Source organism: Stegostoma tigrinum, chromosome 23, assembly GCF_030684315.1.
Source record: "Stegostoma tigrinum isolate sSteTig4 chromosome 23, sSteTig4.hap1, whole genome shotgun sequence".
In the NCBI taxonomy this organism is placed as follows: domain Eukaryota; kingdom Metazoa; phylum Chordata; class Chondrichthyes; order Orectolobiformes; family Stegostomatidae; genus Stegostoma; species Stegostoma tigrinum.
This window is the reverse complement of record NC_081376.1, coordinates 54,594,925-54,617,487: the sequence shown is the minus strand read 5'-3', so window position 1 is coordinate 54,617,487 and position 22,563 is coordinate 54,594,925. Positions and strand designations below refer to the sequence as shown.

The 22,563-nt window shown below is 42.2% G+C and overlaps 1 protein-coding gene across 1 annotated transcript in view; it reads left to right on the top strand.

Annotated features, from left to right (window-relative positions):
- LOC125462466 (palmitoleoyl-protein carboxylesterase notum1-like) overlaps positions 1-22,563 on the top strand; it is a 50,072-nt gene that overhangs the window by 9,951 nt on the left and 17,558 nt on the right. Inside the window, 6 exon segments of the mRNA XM_059653879.1 lie at positions 5,849-6,183; positions 6,368-6,420; positions 8,801-8,896; positions 14,127-14,187; positions 19,295-19,353; positions 19,430-19,532. Of these exon segments, the coding sequence (XP_059509862.1) occupies positions 5,849-6,183; positions 6,368-6,420; positions 8,801-8,896; positions 14,127-14,187; positions 19,295-19,353; positions 19,430-19,532 (707 nt within the window).

Here is a 22,563-nt window from a genome sequence, read left to right as displayed (position 1 = left end):
GAGAGTGATCCCTGACCACTGCTGCCCTCTATAAGAACATAAAAGCAAAAGAGATAGGAGCAGGAGTAGGCCATTCAGCCCCTCAAACCTGCTCCAACACTATAATATCATGGCTTACCCCAGACCTCAACTCCCCTTTTATACCAGCCCCTCATAGCTCTGAACGTTTTATATTTCCAAATTCAATTTACCACCTCTTCAAATACTTCCAGTCATCTAACCTCCACAAACTTTCTGGGATAGAGAATTCCGTGCATTCTCTCTTAACTATGTCCTCCAGTTCAAGATTCCCCAATAGTAGAAACATCTTCTCCATATCTACCCAGCCAGACCCCCTCAAAATCTTGTCCATTTTAATAAGCTCACCCGTCATTCTTCTAAACTCTCATGAATAAAAACCCAGTGATTTCAGGAATATTTTGATCCATGCTTCCATTATTTCTGTAGCTACATCCTTTAAACCTTTTGAATACAGGTTGCCAGGTCTTGGAGACTTGTCTGCATTTAGTGCCATTGGATTGTCAAAAACTTTATCCCTAAGGGCTGTTACATAAACTTACCTCCCATTAGCACCTTCTTTATCTAATATCTTCAGGAAGCTTATAGTGTTCTCCACCTTGAAGACCAATGCAAAACATTGGTTTAAATTATCTGTCATTTCCCTGTTCCCTGTTATCAAATTCCCAGACCACACTTTAACTGCTCTCTTTCTGTTGAACACTTACAGGACCTCTTACTTTTTTGTTTGTTTATTTTTATGCTTCTTGCCAATTTATTTTCACTATCAGTTTTCTCTCTGCTTTTTTCTGATGAAGGGTCTAGGCCTGAAACGTCAGCTTTTGTGCTCCTAAGATGCTGCTTGGCCTGCTGTGTTCATCCAGCCCCACACCTTGTTATCTCGGATTTTCACGCATCTGCAGTTCCTGTTATCTCTAATTCCATGAACTTGCTGGTTGCTGATCTGTTGTCAGAAGCAGACTTTGAGTTTTAAGGTAGTGCCTGTGCCTGATGGTTCAGCTTCCTTGCACTGCTGGAAACAGACACACACAGAGCTCCCTGGTCATTGTCACCTCAATCTGCCTCTGCCATCTCCAGTGAGCTGGGCTTTTCAGGTGAAACTCTTCAGAGATTCATGCAGTACAGAAGAGACCTTTCAGCCCATCAACTCTCGTCTATCTTCAGCACAACCAGTGACTCTTTACTTTCTTCACTTCTTTCTGGATCCACTTTGCTCTGTTGGTCCCTGACATCTGACCTCAACTGATTTAATTATTCAGACAATGCTATCCTGTCCAGCAGGGAGGTGATGCTGGAACTATATAAAACATTGGTTAGGGCTCAGCTGGAATATTGTGCAGCTCTGGAAATATTTAGAGGTATGCTTGCAGTGTCAACATATATTAGGCTACAGGTCAAGTGCTAGAAAATGGGATTTGAATATTAAGGCGGTTGCTTTTAACTGGCACAGACTCAATGGGTTAAAAGACCTTTTTCTGTGCTGTGGACCTCCATGACACCATCTCTCTTAGTTGTTTCAAGCCTACACTTCCTGCTGCAGGTCTGAGCTGGAGCTACATAAACATCTAATCACGTGTTCAAAGACAGTAAGGCCTGCCGATGCTGGAGTCTGAGATAACAAGGTATGGAGCTGGAGGAACACAACAGGCCAGGCAGCATCAGAGGAGCAGGAAAGCTGACGTTTCGGGTCGGGGCCCTTCTTTAGAAACATCTAATCATTTGTGCAAACAGTGTTTGTCCAGTCTTCAGGTTTACAGTTGCTCTAAACCACATTAATATTATCAACATAACACAGACCCATCCTCTCCCAGTCTTGGCCCTGACCCTGGGCCACAGCAGGTTTTAATCTCTAATTTGTTGCTGCATGCCAGCTGAACTCTGTGGATGGTGCAGGATATGAGGGAGAAGGGGGTAGGTGATGGCCTAATGGTATTATCCATGAACTGTTAATCAATCCAGAAACCCAGATAATGTTCTGGAGACCCATGTTCAAATCCCACCAGCTCCCACCAGAGCAGATGCTGCATTTTGAGATCAATAAACTTGAGGAATGAAGAGTCTAATGATGACCATGTATCCATTGTCGATTGTCAGAAAAATCCATTTGGTTCACTAATGCCCTTTAGGGAAGGAAACTGCCATTCTTTGGCCTACATGTGACTCCAGACCCACAGCAATGTGGTTGGCTCTTTACAGCCCTCTGAGCAATTAGGGATGGGCAATAAATGCTGCTCAGCTGGTGATACCCTCATCCCACGGATGAAGAAAGAAAATTTGAAAGCTTTGCATTATTCTGAGTAATTGAGATATTTTCTCTATGGCATTCCCTGAAAAGTGGGTTCCTGGATCAGAATTCCCCAGGTTGTATTGCTTTCTCTGTTCATGTTCTTGCTGAAGCTAGAGTCGTGTCATCTCCCCATGGGAACACCTTTATCCATCATGTCACATGGTGCAATGTCATGTAATAATGGGATCTCCCTTTGCTGCTCAGTCGATCTGTAGATTCTCCCAAAGATCCTCGAGTCTCAGCTGATTGGTCAATTGGTCTTTCCCACATTACAACATGTGTATTCATACACCTTTGATAAAATTGTCCCATATCAGGCCACCACCCATGGGATTCTGTAGAATTCCACATGGTATTCCTTCCCTGGTACCCAGTCCTCTGGTATATCTTGACCACTTTCTGCTGGCACACAGGCAGACTACCATTCTACCCTTCCCTTCACCCTGATAACATCCTGTCCTTTGCTGTCCACTGGCACCCTTCTATTCCCACTGTCCCTGATCTTCCAGGAAAGTTTCCTCATGCAACCTCCTGCAGGCTGATGGCACCGACAGCACTTGATGCCAAAGCAGGGATCAAGTTTTTGGCAAAGAATTTTGCCACTTGACCTCAGCTCTGAGGAAGGGTCACTGGACCCGAAGTGTTAACTCTGTATTTTCCCTCACAGCTGCTGTCAAACCTGCTGAGCTTTTCCAGCAATTTTGCAAATGTTGGATAAGATTGATTCCCATTTGCTGTTCAGCAGAAAATTTCAGCTTATTTTTAAAAATTCACCTTTTACATCTCAATTCCCTTCAATGGAGAAAGAATTTGGTGGTTTGTGTAATGGGTGTCTGATTTATAATGATCTATGATGTCTGAACTAATCAAGTACGAATGATCATGCCTTATCTATAATTTTGGATGTATATTGTTGGACCCATAATGTTAGAGCTATAATGTCTGGTGTGTTGTCCAGGCAGGAATTTGGAGAGCTAACCACCTGTGTTATAAAATCAAAACCTCTTACATATAGATATAGCAAAAGTTAATATCCTTAGAACAACAATCACAGCTATAAGGTAGCCCTTGGGCAGTTCCTTCAGAGACACATAAATCTAGTTATGGGTTGTAAAGCGGGTGTGTTGAGGTGACAGGAGATTAGGAAAGTAGCTGCAAATCTTTTAATCCTTAAATGCAGTATTATGTTAAGTGAAATAAACTCAATGTTAAGTCATCCCCTGGAAGGTATTCGACCCTCACAGATAATTCAATTTTTACAAAATGTTAACTAAAGTTAACTCCATTTGATGTATTAAAGCTGTTGGGAACATTTTTCAGTAACACATCAAATTGTCCAGGGTTCAACTCCTGAACACAAATAAAAGATCAAATGGTATCTGCAAGGCCCGCTGTTTCACAAGCCCAGCTCTCAGAAGCTGTTATTCATTGTACTTAAGAACAGATCGAGTCGACATGCTGTGAACTAACTATAGCCCGACAATGGTTATTAACAGCTTTCCGTATTCAGATTTAGTTTATTTATAAACAATCCCCTGCATTAATAGGAGTATTCTTATTGGGAGAAATGTTCATTGGCTACAGTGACAAAATGTGTGAAGTGATATGATTGGTAATGTGGTTACATAATCCAATCAGTAATTGCATCAACTTTAAAACATTACTGAACTTTAATGAAAAACGTCTGGGCTCTTCTGTTGGCATCGTGCAAAACAACCCAACTGCAAACATTGGTGAAGGAAGCGAAATAATATCTGCTCCAGGGAATGTCTACCCCTGCTAAATGGAATTTCAAATTTCTGCTGAATTTTCAGAATGAACTATTCTTGGCCTTCCCAGGAACCTGTGAAACAACTTAATCCCAGCTGCTCTTCTTCATCAGAAATAAACAGTTTCAGGGAACAAAAACACAAAGGGACAATTTTCAACAAAGTTACTCACTAATTTTCCAGTGTTCAATTCTGACATTCAGATAAATACCTGAAATACATCCTGATTGATGGAAGATCTCACTCACTTTAAAGGAATGCAATTTTCAAGATCATTGGTGCCCGGTTAGCACTCAATGAGAAGTTGTGCTGCATTTTGGAAAGCAATCTGTCAACATTGAATGATTGTTTGACAGATTGGAGAGTTTGGTATGTAGTCGCTCCCTATAAACACCTAAAAAACTCAGCTTTCCTGCATTGACAGACCCTGTCAAACTTTGATGTGATAGGGAGACTGGTTCCAATAATGGATCGTAGCACTCAGCTAGATATGGTTGATAAATGTGAATGTCCAGCATTTCATTGATGAGTGTTTGGTTAGAACACTGCACTCGTGATCGGCTTTAATGATCAATACGTCACCCTCCTGCTATCTGAGCAATATGCAGGGCAGGTTCAAATAGCCAGGGTTCTCCTTCAAAGTGTTCAACTGAAACTTTGATGATGACCATTTACTGTAGACTCCCTGGAGAGGTGACCCTGCAACTAAATCCAAAGGTAAAGCTGTGAAGTCTGCTGTTCTACATTGCGTAAAGCTTAGCTGCTCAAATTCATGTGTTCGTGAAAATGTTGTTTATACGAATAACTTCAATTTTAACAGGATGCCCAGTTAATTCTTCGTGGAAATTTGCCGCATGTTTTGGGTTAATAATTCCATTTATCTTGTGAGAATGTTGCAATTACTTCTAAAAACTTTTGAATACTCAAACTGTGTAAGTGAGCAGAAATAGAGACCAGCTTTGTGAGCTTTTCCTGCTGACTATAGTTAGTGAATGAATTGATTTGCTTTCAGGAGAGCTGTGTAACATTGTAGAGTACATTGCTTTTAATTTATGCCATCTATGCAACATGACAGGCAGCTTGTATCTTTTCACTTTCCTAATTTTAATTGTGCTGCGCTCTCTAAACATTAAATGAGTTTGAATACAAGCAGAGGTCCAGTTAGCTAAAGAAATGGGTAAAACAGATCTGTCGAGCAGAATGTAAAGACATTAATCCAGAAAAAAAAGTTTGCTGTAGTCTTCCCCTTTGCTATTTAATTTTGAGAATTCTACTCAGTGAATTCCACATAAGAATGTACTTTGATCAAAACTGTTTCTTAATTAAACATTTACAAAAGTAAAAAAAAGGTTACAGCTGTTCGTTCTGGAGTTGTTGGTGCAAAGGCATGGTTTACATTTTTCACAGTGGTGCATCTATGAAGCAGCTTCTTGTCCAATCCATGTCAACTACACCTTTTTGGCACCAAGCTCAAAGCAGAATTTACAAAAGAGAAATTTGATCCATATGGCAACAATATAAAATCAACTTGGCATCTGAGTAGATCCAATATGTTTTTCCTTGCAGTAGGTTGGCTTCAGGTCCAGTCCTCATCTACTCACGGTCTTCCTGAGAGTGTGGATAGTGTTGAGACTTAAACAGCATCTGAATCTAAACAAACATCACCACTGCAACAAAATCATTCAGCACATCCACAAAGGTATGCATTATTTGAAACCTTCCTTGTCAAATTAACAGAGTTCATGGTTTAACAAGTGTCCGTGTTTTTGTGCAGATTGTCATGCATCCCTTCGGCACAGTCTTTTTCATCACTTTGCTGGGAGCTGTGGTGGCTCAGAGCAGGCCCGACTCAAGAGCAATATCTTGGAATTCCAAGCCAAATAGAAGGACTCCAAATCTGAATAGAGCATCAGCACAACCTGTCGTTAATGAAGACCCACGGCATGTTAACCGTACTGCTTCAGAACACAGCAGTAATAATCTAGTGTCTCATGTCAGGACTCTAGCTCAGAGCCTCTACCAGTGCTCAAAATCAGCTTCTCCTGGTGAGATGAAACTCACTTTCCTGAGGAACACAGCAGTGACATGCAATGATGGAACGCCAGCTGGGTATACAATTCATTTTCCATATACCAAATACAGAAAAATTCACATAGCTAAAGTTTGATTGTGTCTACTTAAAGATTAAAACTTTCACCCTGACATTCATAAATGGAAGCAAATTAACACAACATATCGCTGCATCAGTTGTTATGGATTTTACAATGAGTGTTATTGACTTGTTAATTCACAGATTTTACATACGGGAGTCCAGGGGGAGCAAGTGATGGTTAATATTTTTAGAAGGTACGTGAAATGTGGTAAATTAATAGGTGTAGACCCTTCATACGAAAGCTATTCTATCAACACAGACCATCATGGATAATGTAAATTATTGGTGGGATCATTAAAAATTGGCTCATTAACTAGAAAATAAGCTTGTCGATCTGTGTCCACAGGTGAAACAAGGAGAACCAAATGTGAAGTGATGAGATTATTAGACAGTTTATTATTATGCAATTATTTTGTTGTAAATAGTTAAACACATTGGAAATTCCAATCTATGAACTGCATGAGAAAAGGTCTTTATCCATTACCACTATTCCTATGCCCACTCCTTTTAATGCAGCATTAACCCACTTAACATCAGTTGTAGAGAGAGAGATAATGGGAACTGCAGATGCTGGAGACTCCAAGACAACAAAACGTGAGGCTGGATGAACACAGCAGGCCAAGCAGCATCTCAGGAGCACAAAAGCTGACGTTTCGGGCCCAGACCCTTCATCAGAGAGTCCTGCCCATGAGAATATTGTGCACTGAAAGGAGGCAATTTTAATCCCCTGGCCAGTTGGGAAGCAGGTGAAATGTTGGGTTTGCTTCCTGCCTGATTCCACTGTGCATTGAAGCCGATTAATAATATTGTTGTAAATCTCATCTGATCCCATGGGATTTTCACATGGAGAGCTACCTCAAGGTTATGTGTTTGCGAACTCAGCATTTCTTAAAGCTGGATACTGCCTTCTGTGTTAACAAAGTGTGGAGCTGGATGAACACAGCGGGCCAAGCAGCATCTTAGGAGCACAAATTGGCCTGCTGTGTTCATCCAGCTCCACACTTTGTTAACCCACTGCCTTCTGTGTGACTGGCATGGAGAGAGTGGGAGAGTCAGTGGAGTAGAGCTCTGATTCAGTGTTGATTACAATTTTAATCTGTTTGTTACCAGGATAGGGCAGCACAGTATCTCAGTGGTTAGAGCTGCTGCCTCACTACTCCAGAGAGCTGGGTTCGATCCCAGCTTCGGGTAACTGTCTGTGTGGAGTTTGCACGTTCTTCCTGTGTCTGTGGAAGGTTGGTGCAGACTCGATGGGCCATAAGGCCTGCTTCCACACTGTAGGGATTCTATGACTGGCTTGCACTGCTCCAGTATTTGTCAGTTGTGATTTTGAAACATAAAAAAAATTGTTTCCTGCCTGCAGTAATTTCATGTGTAGTGGAACTGCAAGTTCTGGGAAGAATTCTGTGGACGATATCTCACTGTCAGCATGTGGCTAGCTGCTTGATCTCTGTGTCAGAGGCAGAGAGCTCTGTCTTCATGTTCTGCTCTTGAGGCTTGAGCAGCTCATTCATGCCGACATTTCAGTGAGTCCTCAGAGCTCCACCCTTACAGGATCAGACTTTTAAACATTTTTTCAGAGAATGTGGGTGTCGCTGGCTAGATCAGTATGTGTTGCCCGTTCCTAACTGCCCTGGTGGTGGTGAGATTTGTTCGTGAACAGCTGCCGTTCATGTGGTGAAGTGACATCTATAGTGCTGTTGGCAAGGCGGGGGGGGTTGGGGGATTCCAGCAATTTTGACCTGAACAAACAGCTCTGAATGCTCTGGTACATTGTGTGAGATGTTGAACTATTCCCTGAGGTTAAAGCAAAATGAAATCCCAGCATGGTATTTGAAAAGGTTCTCCCAGTGTTTTGACCAACATTTTATCTCACAACCAATTCCACCAAAAACAGATCACCTGACCATTCTGTTGTTACTCCTTGGTTGCTGCATTTTTTACATTAAAATAACAACATTTCTAAACTTAGTGTTGAAAGTTTGTCCTGAATTCACATGCTACCAGATGAAACCAATATAAAAGAACATCTAAAAACGTCAACATGGTCAAGATAGGACATTACTCATAGAAACAGGCCATTTGGCCCAACAAGCCCACACTGACTGTCCAAACAGCATCCCACTCAGTTCCAACCCCACATCATACCCCTGAAACCTTGCATTTCTCATGACTGTGATCAAAAGTTGTCAAAATTGTTTGCATCAGTTTCACAGCCAGATATGTCATTGTAAGTTGAGAATATGATATTTCATTAAGAGAAGTCATTGGTGGAAGGAAAATTGTTTTTTAGTTATAACGAGATTTGTCTATACTTTAATTCGGTATGCTGATTTATGTTAGATTGTCACAAAACATGTGGTTAAATTAAATTTTAAGTAAAATTTTTCCATTTTAACAAAATAAGAATATTATAGAAAAAGTTATCTGGCAGGACTGAATTTGAGTATTGGAAAACATGTTAAAATATTTTTTTAAATCATATTTTCATCAAATAAAACTTTGCTTAATTTGGCATGAGGGGGGAGTGTAGCATCATTAAATAAATTCATTTCCTTTTATGAATGAATGTAGGTGGCTGGTATTGTTATAATAAGGAAAGCTGTGATGCAAGATACAGGACTTCACCTTGGCTGATGAGCTCAGCTGAGTGGCCACTAACCCCGAAAGGTAACAATATTATCCAGTTTGTGAATTTACAGCAGCTGAAGAGTCAACATTTCCTGGCTTCCGCTCGGTTCACAGCAGCCTGATGAATACTCGGGAGCTTTGGCACAGCAAGTTACAGTCACTAGGATCTGTGTAATGACAGTATCGAACAGCTCACTCAGATTGAGGGCCTGTCATTGATGGGTAAAGCAGTGCATGTGCAGTTAAATCATAAAGTCAAATCAATAGAGATGAAGGAAGAGAAGCAAAAATATACAGAAAGAAACTGTTTTTAAAATGTTTGTCCTTTTCAAAACAATCTCCAAATATGTAACTTTGGAGAAGTTAGGGGAAATGATGGCCCAGTGATATTATCATTAGCCTATTAATCCAAAAACTCAGCTAATGTTGCGGGGACCCAGGTCAAATTTTGCTTTTGCAGATGGCGGAATCTCAATTCAGTTCAAAGAAAATCTGGAATTAAGTAACTAACGCTGACCATGAAACTCTTGTTGATTGTCAGAAAAACCTATCTGGTTCATTAATGCTTCAGAGAGGGAAATCTGCCACCCTCACCTGGTCTGGCCTACATGTGACTCCAAACCCACAGCAATGTTGTTGACTCTCAATTGCTCTCTGAAATGGCCTGGCAAGCCATTCTGTTGTACCAATTTCTACAAACTCTCAAAGAAACAAAACTGGATGGATCACCTGGCATTGACCCAGGCACCGGAAAAGACAACGGCAGAAACAGCCCTGTCGGTCCCTGCAAAGTCCTCCTCACTAACATCTGGGGGTTAGTGCCAACATTGGGAGAGCGATCTCACAGACTGGTCAAGCAACAGCCTGACATAGTCACACTCACAGAATCATACCTTATAGACAATGTCCCAGACTCCACCATCACCATCCCTGGACATGTCCTGTCTCACCGGCAGGACCGACCCAGGAGAGCTGGGGACACAGTGGGATACAGTTGGGAGGGAGTTGCTCTGGGAGTCCTCAACATTGACTCTGGATCCCATAAAGTCTCACGGCTTCAGGTTAAACATGGGCAAGGAAACCTCCTGCTGATTAACACGTACCACCCTCCCTCAGCTGATGAATCAGTTCTCCTCCATGCTGAACAAAACCTGGAGGAGACACTGAGGATGACAAGGGCACAAAATGTACTCTTGGAGGGGGGTATTTCAATGTCCATCACCAAGAGTGGCTCGGCAGCAGTACTACTGATCGAGCTGGACGGGTCCTGAAGGACAGAGCTGCTGGACTGGGTCTGCGGCAGGTGGTGAGGGAACCAACAGGAGGGAAAAATATACTTGACCCCATCAGGCCTTTGATACAGTGCCTCACGGGAGGCTGCTGAGCAAGGTGAGGGCCCGTGGTGTTCAAGGTGAGCTACTGGCTTGGATTGAGGATTGGCTGTCTGACAGAAGGCAGAGAGTTGGGATAAAAGGCTCTTTCTCGGAATGGCAACCGGTGACGATTGGTGTCCTGCAGGGTTCAGTGTTGGGGCCACAGCTGTTCACCTTGTATATTAATGATCTGGATGAAGGGACTGGGGGCATTCTGGCGAAGTTTGCCGATGATACGAAGATAGGTGGACAGGCAGGTAATACTTAGGAGGTGGGGAAGCTGCAGAAAGATTTAGACAGTTTAGGAGAGTGGTCCAGGAAATGGCTGATGAAATTCAATGTGAGTAAATGTGAGGTTTTGCACTTTGGAAAAAAGAATACAGGCATGGACTATTTTCTAAACGGTGAGAAAATTCGCAAATCAGAAGTGCAAAGGGATCTGGGAGTGTCGGTCCAGGATTCTCTAAAGGTCAACTTGCACGTAGAGTCCGTAATTAAGAAAGCGAATGTAATGTTGTCGTTTATCTCAAGAGGGTTGGAATATAAAAGCAGCGATGTGCTTCTGAGGCTTTATACAGCTCTAGTTAGGCCCCATTTAGAATACTGTGTCCAATTTTGGGCCCCACACCTCAGGAAGGACACACTAGCCCTGGAGCGTGTCCAGCAGAGATTCACATGGATGATCCCTGGAATGGTAGGTTTTGTGTATGATGAACGGCTAAGGATCCTGGGATTGTACTCATTGGAGTTTAGAAGGTTGAGGAGAGATCTAATAGAAACTTACAAGATAATGTATGGTTTAGAAGGGGTGGATGCTAGGAAGTTGTTTCTGTTAGGCGGGGAGACTAGGACCCGTGGGCACAGCCTTAAAATTAGCGGGGGTAAATTTAAAACTGAAATGAGACGACATTTCTTCAGCCAGAGAGTGGTGGGCTTGTGGAATTCATTGCCACGGAGTGCAGTGGAGGCCGAGACGTTGGATGCCTTCAAAGCAAAGATTGACAAATTCTTGATCTCAAAAGGAATCAAGGGCTACAGGGAGAGTGCAGCAAAGTGGAGTTGAAATGCCCATCGGCCATGATTTAAATGGCGGAGTGGACTTGATGGACCGAATGGCCTTACTTCTACTCCTATGTCTTATGGTTTTATGGTCTTACCAAGCTGCCAGCTGCAGACGTATCTGTCCATGACAGTATCGGTAAGAGTGACCATCGCACAGCTCTTGTGGAGACGAAGTCCCGCCTTCACATTGAGGCCACCCTCCATCGTGTTGTGTGGCTCTATCACCGTGTTCAATGGGACAGACTTCACACAGATCGGGCAACTCAACACCAGGCATCCATGAGGCGCCGTGGGCCATCAACAGCAGCAGAGTTGTACTCCAACACAATCTGTAACCTCATGGCCTGGCATATCCCCCACTCAACCATTACCATCAAGCCAGGGGATCAACCCTGGTTCAATGGACAGTGCGGGAGGGCATGTCAGGAGCAGCAGTGGGCATACCCGAAAATTAGTGCCTACCTGGTGAAGATACCAAACAGGATTACTTGCACACCAAACAGGGAGAGCAGCAATTAATCAATAAAGCTTCGTGATCCTACAACAAATAGATCAGATCTAAGCTCCGCAGTCCTGCCACATCCAGTTGTGAATGGTGGTGGACAATTAGACAACTCACTGGAGGAAGATCCTCCACAAATATCCCCATCCTCCACGAAGCATTCCCAGCAACCAGATGGTCCATCTCAGCCTCCTCCAGTGGTCCCTAGCATCACAGATACCAGTCTTCAGCCAATTTAATTCACTCCACATATCAAGAAACAGTTGGAGACACTGGATACTGCAAAGGCTACGGGCCCTGACAACATTCCAGCAACTGGACTGAAGACTTGTGCTCCAGAACATGCCGCTCCCTGAGCCAAGCTGTTCCAGTACAGTTACAACACTGGCATCTACCCGACAATGTAGAAAATTGCCCAGATGTGTCCTGCCCATAAAAAGCGGGACAAATCCAACCCAGCCAATTACTGTCCCATCAGTCTATTTTGGTTCAAGCTTAGACAAAAGAGCTGAATTCCAGAGGTGGAGTGAAAGTGACAGCCCTTGATATTCAGGCTACATTCAACCAAATGTGACATCAAGGAGCCCTGGCAAAACTGGAATCAATGGGTATCGGGGGCAAACTCTCCGGTGGTTGGAGTCACACCTGACACATAAGAAGATGATTGTGGTTGTTGGGGGTCAATCATCTCAGGTCCAGGACATCTTTGCAGTAGTTCCTCAGGGTAGTCTCCTAGGCCCAACCATCTTCAGCTGCTTCATCAGTGACTTGCTCTCCATCATAAGGTCAGAAGTGGGGATGTTTGCTTATGATTGCACAATGTTCAGCATCATTCGCAACTCCTCAGATACTGAAGCAGTCCGTGTTCAAATGCAATAAGATCTGGACAACATCCAGGCTTGGGCTGACAAATGGCATGTAACATTCGCACCACACCAATGTCAGGCAATGACCAACACCACTGCCCCTTGACATCCAATGGTGTTACCATCACTGAATCCCTCACTATCAACATCCTGGGAGTTATCATTGACCAGAAACTCAACTGGACTCACCACATTAACACAGTGGCTACAAGAGCAGGCCAGAAGCTGGGAATACTGCAGCAAGTAACTCACCTCCTGTCTCCCCAAAGCCTGTCCCACCATCTACAAGGCACAAGTCAGGAGTGTGATGGAATACTCCCCATTTGCCTGGATGGGGGCAGCTCCAATAACACTTAAGAAACTTGACGCCCTCCAGGACAAAGCAGCTCCTGCTTGATTGACACCACATCCACAAGCATCCCACTCCCTCCACCACCCACACTCAGTAGTAGCAGTGTGTACTATCTACAAGATGCACTGCAGCAATTCACCAAAGATCTTCAGGCAGCACCTTCCAAACCCATGACCAGTTGGATCAAAATCCTGGAATTCCCTCCCTAAGAGCATCGTGGGTCTATCTACTGCACATGGACTGCAATGGTTCAAGAAGGCAGCTCACCCCCACTTTCTCAATGAGTAACCAGGGATGGGCAAGAAATATTGGGCACAGTCAGTGATGGCCACATCCTACAAATGAATAAAAAATATTTTGGAATAGTAAGACTTCGTACTTTTCAAAGTTTGTTTTCTTGGTCAGCAGTTGAAATACATAATTCATATTTTAGGTTATTTAAACTGAAATGCAGAAGAGCAACCATTTGATTGTGAGTTTAGTTCCTATCCACCACACACAGGCAGTAACCCCATATCATTCCCTGCATTTGAAAAGTAGCTTTGACAAAGAGATAGCATTTCTGGGAAGCTATTGGCAATTCAGAAAGCAGCTCCTGGATTTTTATGTTTGGCTGTGAATGCATGTCTAATTTGCTGTGGAATTTGCATATAAATAATGTTCAGCTCCAGCAGTATCATTGTTGCACCAACAATAAATTTTAGTCCATTATTTCCTTAGATATTGTGTCCTTCTAAGACAACGGAAGCCTTTATACATAGATATTGTATCAGAGATAATAGGAACTGCAGATGCTGGAGAATCCGAGATAATAAAGTGTGGAGCTGGATGAACACAGCAGGCCAAGCAGCATCTCAGGAGCACAAAAGCTGACATTTCAGGCCTAGACCCTTCATCAGATGATGGGTCTGATGAAGGGTCTAGGCCCGAAACGTCAGCTTTTGTGCTCCTGAGATGCTGCTGGGCCTGCTGTGTTCATCCAGGTTCACACTTGGTTACCAAGCCTTTATACATAGTTTGTTTTTGCAGTTAACAAAGAGGTGTTATAATTATTAGGGAAATTTTAATTCTGATGAGTGTGAGGAATGACCTTGTCAACGATATTGATTGACAGGTTCTGGGATTCTGTCAGCTGAACCTGAGGAGAACCCACACTGGTGGAATGCTAACACAGTGTAAGTTTCTCTTTCAATTTCTCAACGGGAGAATGCATTTTGCATTAGGAGAGATGACATAGGGCAGAAATTCAAATGTAACAAGCGAGCTAGCATTTCTGCTAAATTGTTCGAAATGTGATTATTGCTAAAATCGTTTAGTGTTTAAGGCAAACATTTGAGAGAAAACGTTCCCTGTCCTAGATAATAAAATGTGAGGCTGGATGAACACAGCAGGCCCAGCACCATCTCAGGAGCACAAAAGCTGACGTTTCGGGCCTAGACCCTTCATCAGAGAGGGGGATGGGGTGAGGGTTCTGGAATAAATTGGATCATTTCAGTTTTCCCTACAGTTGTGGGAACTCCCAGTCAGACAGTGAACAAAGAACCTTCATCTTATTCTAACCAGTGTCACTTGAACCAACTGTTTCAAAAGACCCATTCTGACCCATTCTCCCTGCACTCAGTATCTAACACTGGAAAAGCATGCAGCAACTGATGCTGGCTCAGTTTAACTGAAAACAGCAGGTAACCGCTGCATGGAGGGAATTCTTTCTGGGGGTAAAGGCAGAATAAGAGCACAGGTTTTCCTGGATATTCCCAGTCACAGGTCCTCACAAAGGAATGCAACATGCTTTAGCAGGAGGGATACATGGTACAGGATCTAAAGATTGGAACTGGTTCAGCCAGGTAGACCTCATAGAATATGAATTCCCTGATTGGGGCTGTTAACTTGGTCCAATCAGGGAGCCTTGGCTGACAGTTATAAACGGAAGTGTCAGAGATTCTGATCACTCTGACAGCTGGCTATGAATGAGGCAGTACTAAAGTCAAGGGCTGCTCATGTCTAAATAAGGGGTGACTTCATGGCTGGATACTGGCCTCTGTGGAGATATTTCAAAGGATGCATCATAAACAGAGTGAAAGGAAAGGCAAATAATTTATTACGAAGACTTACACATTAATGGCAAAGTCCAGGGGAATGTTGCTGAACAGAGACCTTGGAATGCAGGTTCATAGCTCCTTGCAAATGGAATTGCAGGTCGACAGGGTAGTGAAGGCAACGTTTGGTACGCTTGCCTTTATCGGTCAGTGCACTGAGTATAGGATTTGGGAGGTCATGTTGCAGCTGTACAGGACATTGGTTAGGCCGGTATTGGAATACTGCATGCTGTTCTGGTCTCCCTGCTACAGGAAGGATGTTATGAAAGCTGGGAGGGCTCAGAAAAGATTTACAAGGATGTTGCTGGGTTTGGAGGGTTTGAGCTACAGGGAGAGGCTGAATAGACTGGGGCTATTTTCCCTGGAGTGTCAGGGGCTAAGGGGTGATCTTATAGAGGTTTATACAATCATGAGGGGCAGGGATACAGTAGATAGCCAAGGACTTTTCTCCAGGTTGGGGAGTCTGAAACTAGAGGGGCATAGGTTTAAGGTGAGGAGGAAAGATTTAAAAGAGACCTGGGGGCAATGTTTTCACACAGAGGGTGGTGCAAGTGTAGAATGAGCTGCCAGAGGAAGTGGTGGAGGCTGGTACAGTTACAACATTTAAAAGTCATCTGGATGGGTACATGGATAGGAAGGGTTTAGAGGGATGTGAGCCAAATGGGACTAGATTTATTTAGGATATCTGCTCGGCATGGACAAGTTGGACCAAAGGGTTTGTGTCAGTGCTGGACTGCACAATGACTCATGATAAACTTCATAATCTTGATACATCCCACAGTGAATGTAACAGTCCAACCAGTGAAGATATTCTCATATTTCTGAGTAAAATTAATAGATTTTGTTCTTAAATTGAGTAGTGTACTACTTATCTTCATGATGATAGTGGACTGACATTTCTAAATTAAACTTTGAACTTCAAACAGACATTTTACATCAACAAAATAGTAATTCCAATGCTGAGCAACTGAGAACATATGGAAGTAATTACATATCTGAATAAAAATAGTACTCAGTAACTGAGGATTGGGCCATTTGGTTCAAAATGACTGAAATTGTCAGTTAGTTGCTTTTCATACCATATCATATCATTTTCTTTTGAATTTCAGGTGAATTACTGGGTCAGATACAGCTGTTTAGAATAATCGCCCACTGATCATGTGAACTGTGTTGGATAGTTTTGTTTATTTGTCAAGCGAACCCCCTTTTTATTCCCTCAGCTGCTCTAAGTTCCGCAGTGAATTGACATTATTCAACATGACTTTGAAAGTTTAAAATAATTGAAATCCAAATTTTGAAATAACAGGCATCCATTGAATTTGACATCTTTGTGAAAACTCTCATTGTGATGAGCAGCAATCAGCGGTATGTTTGAACGAGAATGCAATCCATTTGTTTTTACACTGTGTAAACTCAGGGGTAGATCTCAGTCAGACAGAAATCCTGGCAATATTTCCTTCCTCTATAAGAGGTACAGTGCTGAAAAAAGTCAGCGAAACTGTGTGGAGAGCATCTCTTGGTTATTGAACTGAAAATCCTCAAATGAAATAGAAAAGTCAAGATAAAGACATTGATATTCCTCTTTCCGACAGGGAGCTGAAATAATTTGATCAGAGAATGAAATGAAATAGAATTTGTGTTGCTTGTTTTGAACAACTTCAAACATTATTTGTCCTCAGAGACTTGCAAGAGTTTTTGTGCATTCAAAGTTCACATTAAGTTAAGTCATGATATTCTGTGAGTGAACCTTTGTACCGGGGGTCTGGAGGATTGGAACAAAGCTTTCTGCATGTAGTTGCTGGGTCAACTGTTTTGCTCCAGATTTAGAAACAACTTTTAACATAGTTCTCAGGACGAAAACTACCAGTGATAAGGAGAAATTGAAGAAGTTGAGACTGCTCTCCTTGGAGAGAAGGTGACTGAGGGGAAATTTGAGCGAGGTTTTAAAAATCATGAACTGGGCCTGGACAGATTTGATAGGGAGGAGCAGCTCCAGCTTGGAAAAGGAACAAGAACAAGCGTGCGTAGATTTAAAGTTATCTGTAAAATGAGAAGCAAGGGTGAAGTGAGGAAAAAATGTATTCACCAAGTGAGTATTAAGGATGTGGGATGCACTGCCTGGAAATATGGTGGAGCCAGATTCATTGGGACATTGAAGAGGAACATTGGATGATTACTTGAATAGAAACAGTGTGCAGGGATGGGCGGAGAAAGCAAGGGCTCAGCACAAGGTAAATGATGCTTCTTTGAAAACTAGGTGCAGGCACGATGGACTAAATGGTCTTTGGTGCTGTAACAATTCCATGATTCTATGAGATTGCACCTGAAGTTCAATAGTTTGCAGTTGGTTCTGTTTATTTTCTGATGTGAGTCAGAGGAAAGTGGAGTGGAAGTTGGGCGTCAGTCTCTCTCACTTTGTCTATGGACAGGATTTTCTCGAGGAAGGTTCAAACTCTTGCCCCTGGAGCGGGCTCAGGTTTTGTAATGACATGGCTAAGAGACAGTTGTGGCTTCACCAGGCTCTGACCTTGTTTCCTTGGGCAATCATCAGGTGTTGGCCCAAATAGTGTGTTCCTATGGTCACGCTGTCTGCTGCCTGTAGTAGGGCCCTCAGTCTCTGGAGGTATCACTGAAAAAAAAGCATTGAAGGAAACACCAGGAGCAGGTTAGTCCACGCAGCCCCTTTGAACCTGCTCCACCATTCAATAGGATTGTGGCTGATGACCCTGGTGACAGTGCTCTTATACAATTGGCGCGAGATTTCAATCTTCCTGTTTTCTAATCCTCTCACAATAAAGGCTAACATTCCAGTCATCTTCCTAATAACTTGCTCCATCTGCATGTTAGCCTTCAGCAATTTATTGCCAAGGACACCTAGGCTCCTTTGTAATCGACACTTTCCAAACTCCCATTTTTTAAGAAATGCTCTGTACATTAGTTCCTCCAAGTTTTCTTCTCACAAAGTAATTATCAAGGTCAATGGCCTTCTAGCTGTGGCACTGTGGGAGCCGCTACAGGCTCAGTAGGTATAGGACTGACCCCTGGTGGTGACTAGTGGAAGGGGCCGAATTATCTAGGACTGGCTCTGATTAACTTGTACTCAGGGAAAGGGGCAAAGCTAATTTTATACCTTAACTTTAGCCCTAAAGGCCATCCCTCCTGTGTACAAAACTTTGATTCTCACGAGTCAAAAGTCTCTCACCAGCTAATGTAATTCACATAATTTATTTTGAGAACAAATGTAAAAATTACTTCTGTAGTACCACTTCTGATTTTGGCAGGAAGTCTGAACTCGTAAAAATTAAAACAGCCGCATAGCACACGAATTGATCAAATTCTCTTTGGAAAACAGAATTGGCTGTGGTATGAAAGAGGAAGCCACATTGTTAGTGCCAATGTACATTCCCTCCCAATGCCTGACTCTGATAAATTCACACACACACACACACACTGACGCACGACACACAGGCGTGAGGCACAAACGCAGCTCGGACCTCAGGGCACAGTAGCTGATATGCCGCTGAAACTTTAGGAGTGATATGGTTCTGTCGTTTCTGAGATTAGGAACATCTTGCGGGGGGGGGGGGGGGTGGTGGGTGGGTGGCGGGTGTGGTATTTGTCATGTGCTACCACTAGTACTGTTCCCCTGGCCCATGTCATGGTGTTTCTGTTGATTGTAGTTAGTGTTTTCCAACCAAGGTTCACAATCTGATAATATTCTGTCACTTTCTTTAGCGTCTAACTCAAAAATTGGGAAGTGCCGATTCACTTAAGTATCATTTTTTCAAAGTGAAGTATGTCTGACCTGTTTCCCTGAGGCAATCTTTGGGCTTGTCTTCTATTGGACAGCAATCTACCTTATTTATCGCCTTGTGTGAGCTGTTCTGTGTTTTCATTTTGTTTTTGTTTCTCTGTGGATTTTCCGCTTCAGCATATTTTATGCAAGTGATCTGTTGTGTCTGCCATACTAATTGTATACTTAATTGGATTTACGCACATAGGGTCAGTCTAGTGTCCAGTTTAGAAAGTATTCTACACCTTAGGAATTGTTTTCTACAGGATGTTGAATTCTGTCCTGTTTACCCTTTTCACTGAAATTAAATCTGTACTTTTTTTCATGTTTGATACAGGAGATAGTAATTTGAAACATATTTAATAAGGTGTTCATTTTTATTTTATGAGACAGGTTTGTACCTTATTGTTCAAGTGATGTATGGAGTGGAATTGCACCAAAAACCCACCAAGGTACTTTTTTGACATATTATGAGGAGAAACAAATAAAATTATGTTTCCGTGTATTAATGTGAGTATTTTTTTCCAGCCGATTATGCGTTTATGGGCTCATTAATTCTCAGGGAGGTGATTAAAGATTTAGTTCCAAGATATATTAAATTGGCTAAGGTTGTCCTGCTTGCTGGAACCAGGTAAGCAAATTTCATTAACATCAATTAACAATGCTGCAATGTGAAATACAGAATAATTCTATTTTCTAACTGCAGGTGCTGCCATTTGTTTAACTTCAGAATAAATAATTGAATTAATCAATTTACATGTCTGCTGTTAAATGTGATAATGAGGAGGTTACAATTTAAACAATAATGTGTTCTACTTACAATTTTATTGTATTATCCTGAGGTTCTCAATACATTCCAACCATCTGTTCCTGGAGCAGACTTGGCTCTGTCATATTGCTGAAAGCTAGGTTTTAGCACCTTTGCAAAATAAAAAACTTCTAAGACAGCTAAACTTTACCAATACTTTGTCACCCAAGACTGTGAATGCCAATGTTGTTACGGTGCAGCTAAATTAAATCTTCATACAGCTACCACTGCTCACCATGTTGTATAATGGGTCTTCACCTTGGCTCATTATGTCATAGGCGCTAGCTGGAGTTGGCATTGGTGGCACCATGCTCCCTTTAGAAGGGATCTCAGAGTCTGCTTCGTCTACAGTGGGTGAGGAAACACAGATGGCTGTCTAACTAGAAAAGATTCAGATTCTAAAACAGGATGGACTTTATTGCAGAATTGTTGTATTAGTAAGGGTGGCCTTATTTGTAAGCCTGCTGGAAAATTGAGGATTGCAGGATCTTGAAAGGGACAGGGCTACTTCTAAATAGATTGAGAAGTTGATACAGCCTGCAGCATTAACTTCCAGTATCATTACCTTATACAACAGGAAAACCAACAACTCCCTGTAACAGATGAATCAGGACAGATGGACTTTTGTCGGCCCCTGGAGTGTACAGGAGGAGTGGCCAGCTTCTTACCCCACCCTGGTACCCAAGATGTGTTCATAGTGGGGGAGCTCCTCATGGCCTCCCTGAAGTGAGACCTTATCATCTATTGGGACCAGCTCTGCTTACTCCCTCAGAACCATTTGAGTTCACTATCAAAAATCTCAAATCTACAGCTCCTCAATACTGAAAAAGTTAGTTTATGGAATCACACGGCACAGAAACAGACCCTCTAGTCCAACTCATACATTCTGACCAATTTTCCCAAATTAAACTAGTCCCACCTGTCTGTGTTCAGTCCATATTAAACTTTGAACCTGAAGTAAATTGTCTTTCTTACTTGTTTAGAGGTGAGATACATGAAATGACTAAAGCCAGATTACTACAATTATCCCTGCATCTCTGACTTTACTTTTCACTTTGTTTTCAAATTCTAAACCCTGGTAATTAAAGGGATTGAGCAGGGTACAAGTTCCAGGCCGAGAAAGCCGGCAAGGTGGAAGTTCCACTGAATTAAACAGCAGGATCTTATTTGGATTACCTTCCTGTTTTGCACTGGGCTCTCAAGCAGGTCAAAGGTTGATGAGCTGATGGCCAGAAATAGTTTTGACCTTAAGACAGCTGTCAGGCATCACCAGGAATATCCCTTGGTGATGAGAGAAGATTGGTGAAGTTCAAAGTACAGCCATGAAGGGAGGGAGAGATTGAAGAACAGAGTTTGCTCAAAGGTTCGGGATTCCTGCTCCTGCTACACATGTTGTGGAGTTGTGTAGAGTACTTGTGAACTGGAAGGCAGGAAGTTAAAATTTGTTTGTAAAAATGATAGGCAGTAAGAATGCGTGGTCCCTGTAAGAGGTGATGTATTTTTCTAAGCTTGGAGATTTAGGCAATAATATGTGCAATCAGTTGAAGATGCACAGCCAGTTCTGAAATTGAAATGTCTGTATCAATAGGCTGTGTGGTTGTAAAAACTTTGGGCTTATGTTGATGTCAGGCAACCAGCTTGAATATTTGCCAATTATTTTAAACTAGGCACTAAGAGACCGAAAACCAGTTGAGTTTAAATCTGATGGTGTTGACAACCTATAACTAATCCTACTATAAGGTCATCAAGGATATATAAGAAGAGGGTTTTTGAAAATCAGAGTGTGAGTGAACTGCCATCGGAAGAGTCAAACCCTCACTTTCACAGAAATCTCTAAGCTCTCTGATTAAGCACCATCTAAAAGATACCATGCCACTCTTAGCTAATATTCCTGAAATCAGATTTCAATGGAGAGATGTGTCTTGGTTGAGGATCAGCAGAGAGGGTGCGGATCACTTGACAAGATGCATCCTGACTGTGGTTTTAACAGCCGAAGTTTTAATGCTTTTTTTCTTATTTGGTTTATTTAGTGGGACTTGTATTTATTGTTACAACATACCAATAGAATTTTGCTTTATTAGGGAATAGTTAGTAGGTAAGGGGAATTAATCAGTTTGTTAGTTGTTCTGTTAATTTGTTTCACTGTTAGAGTTAGATAAATAAATTGTTACTTGCTGCTTATAGAGTGAGTGCCAGGATTTCATTTGACTGAACCTCTCCTTTATAACAGATTGGGAGGTGAAAGGCAGGTTATTCCAGTTTTCTCATTTCTTTTAGCAGATAATGAAGTGAGGCGGGTTTCTCTGGGTGTTTTGGTTTTAATTATTAGAGGGATTGAACTCCTGTCTGTAATACATGCAAGTATCAGAAAAGCATTCACCCTCCTCCAACCTGCAGCTTTCATTTCCCAAACCCATGGAAACAATCCACCAGCAGCTAAATCCCACTGTCTTCCAAACCCTTACAGGTACAGCACTTACCTGTCTACTACCTCCACATTATTCCTTTGTACAGCAGTGCAACCAGAAATAGGTATATTCAGCAAAATGTTGCCTGTTCAAGCCTTGACCCTCTCCCAGCCATTCTGAAATGTTCAAAATAAGAAGAAAATTCCCTTAAAATGCTCTCCTAAGGATAAACAGATTCCACTTTTAATCAATTCATCTTGCAGAAGAATCTAAATTAATTCTTTATTAATTCCTAGTTAATTATACATTACAATTAAGGTCATAAGTCTTGTAAGATCTGGCATATGGGCCCCGCAGTTAACTAAAAATAGACAGTTGACTTTTTCTAAGTAATTTCAGAATTGTTTATGAAGAAGCAACAACATGGCTCTGATACGTCAGCGAAA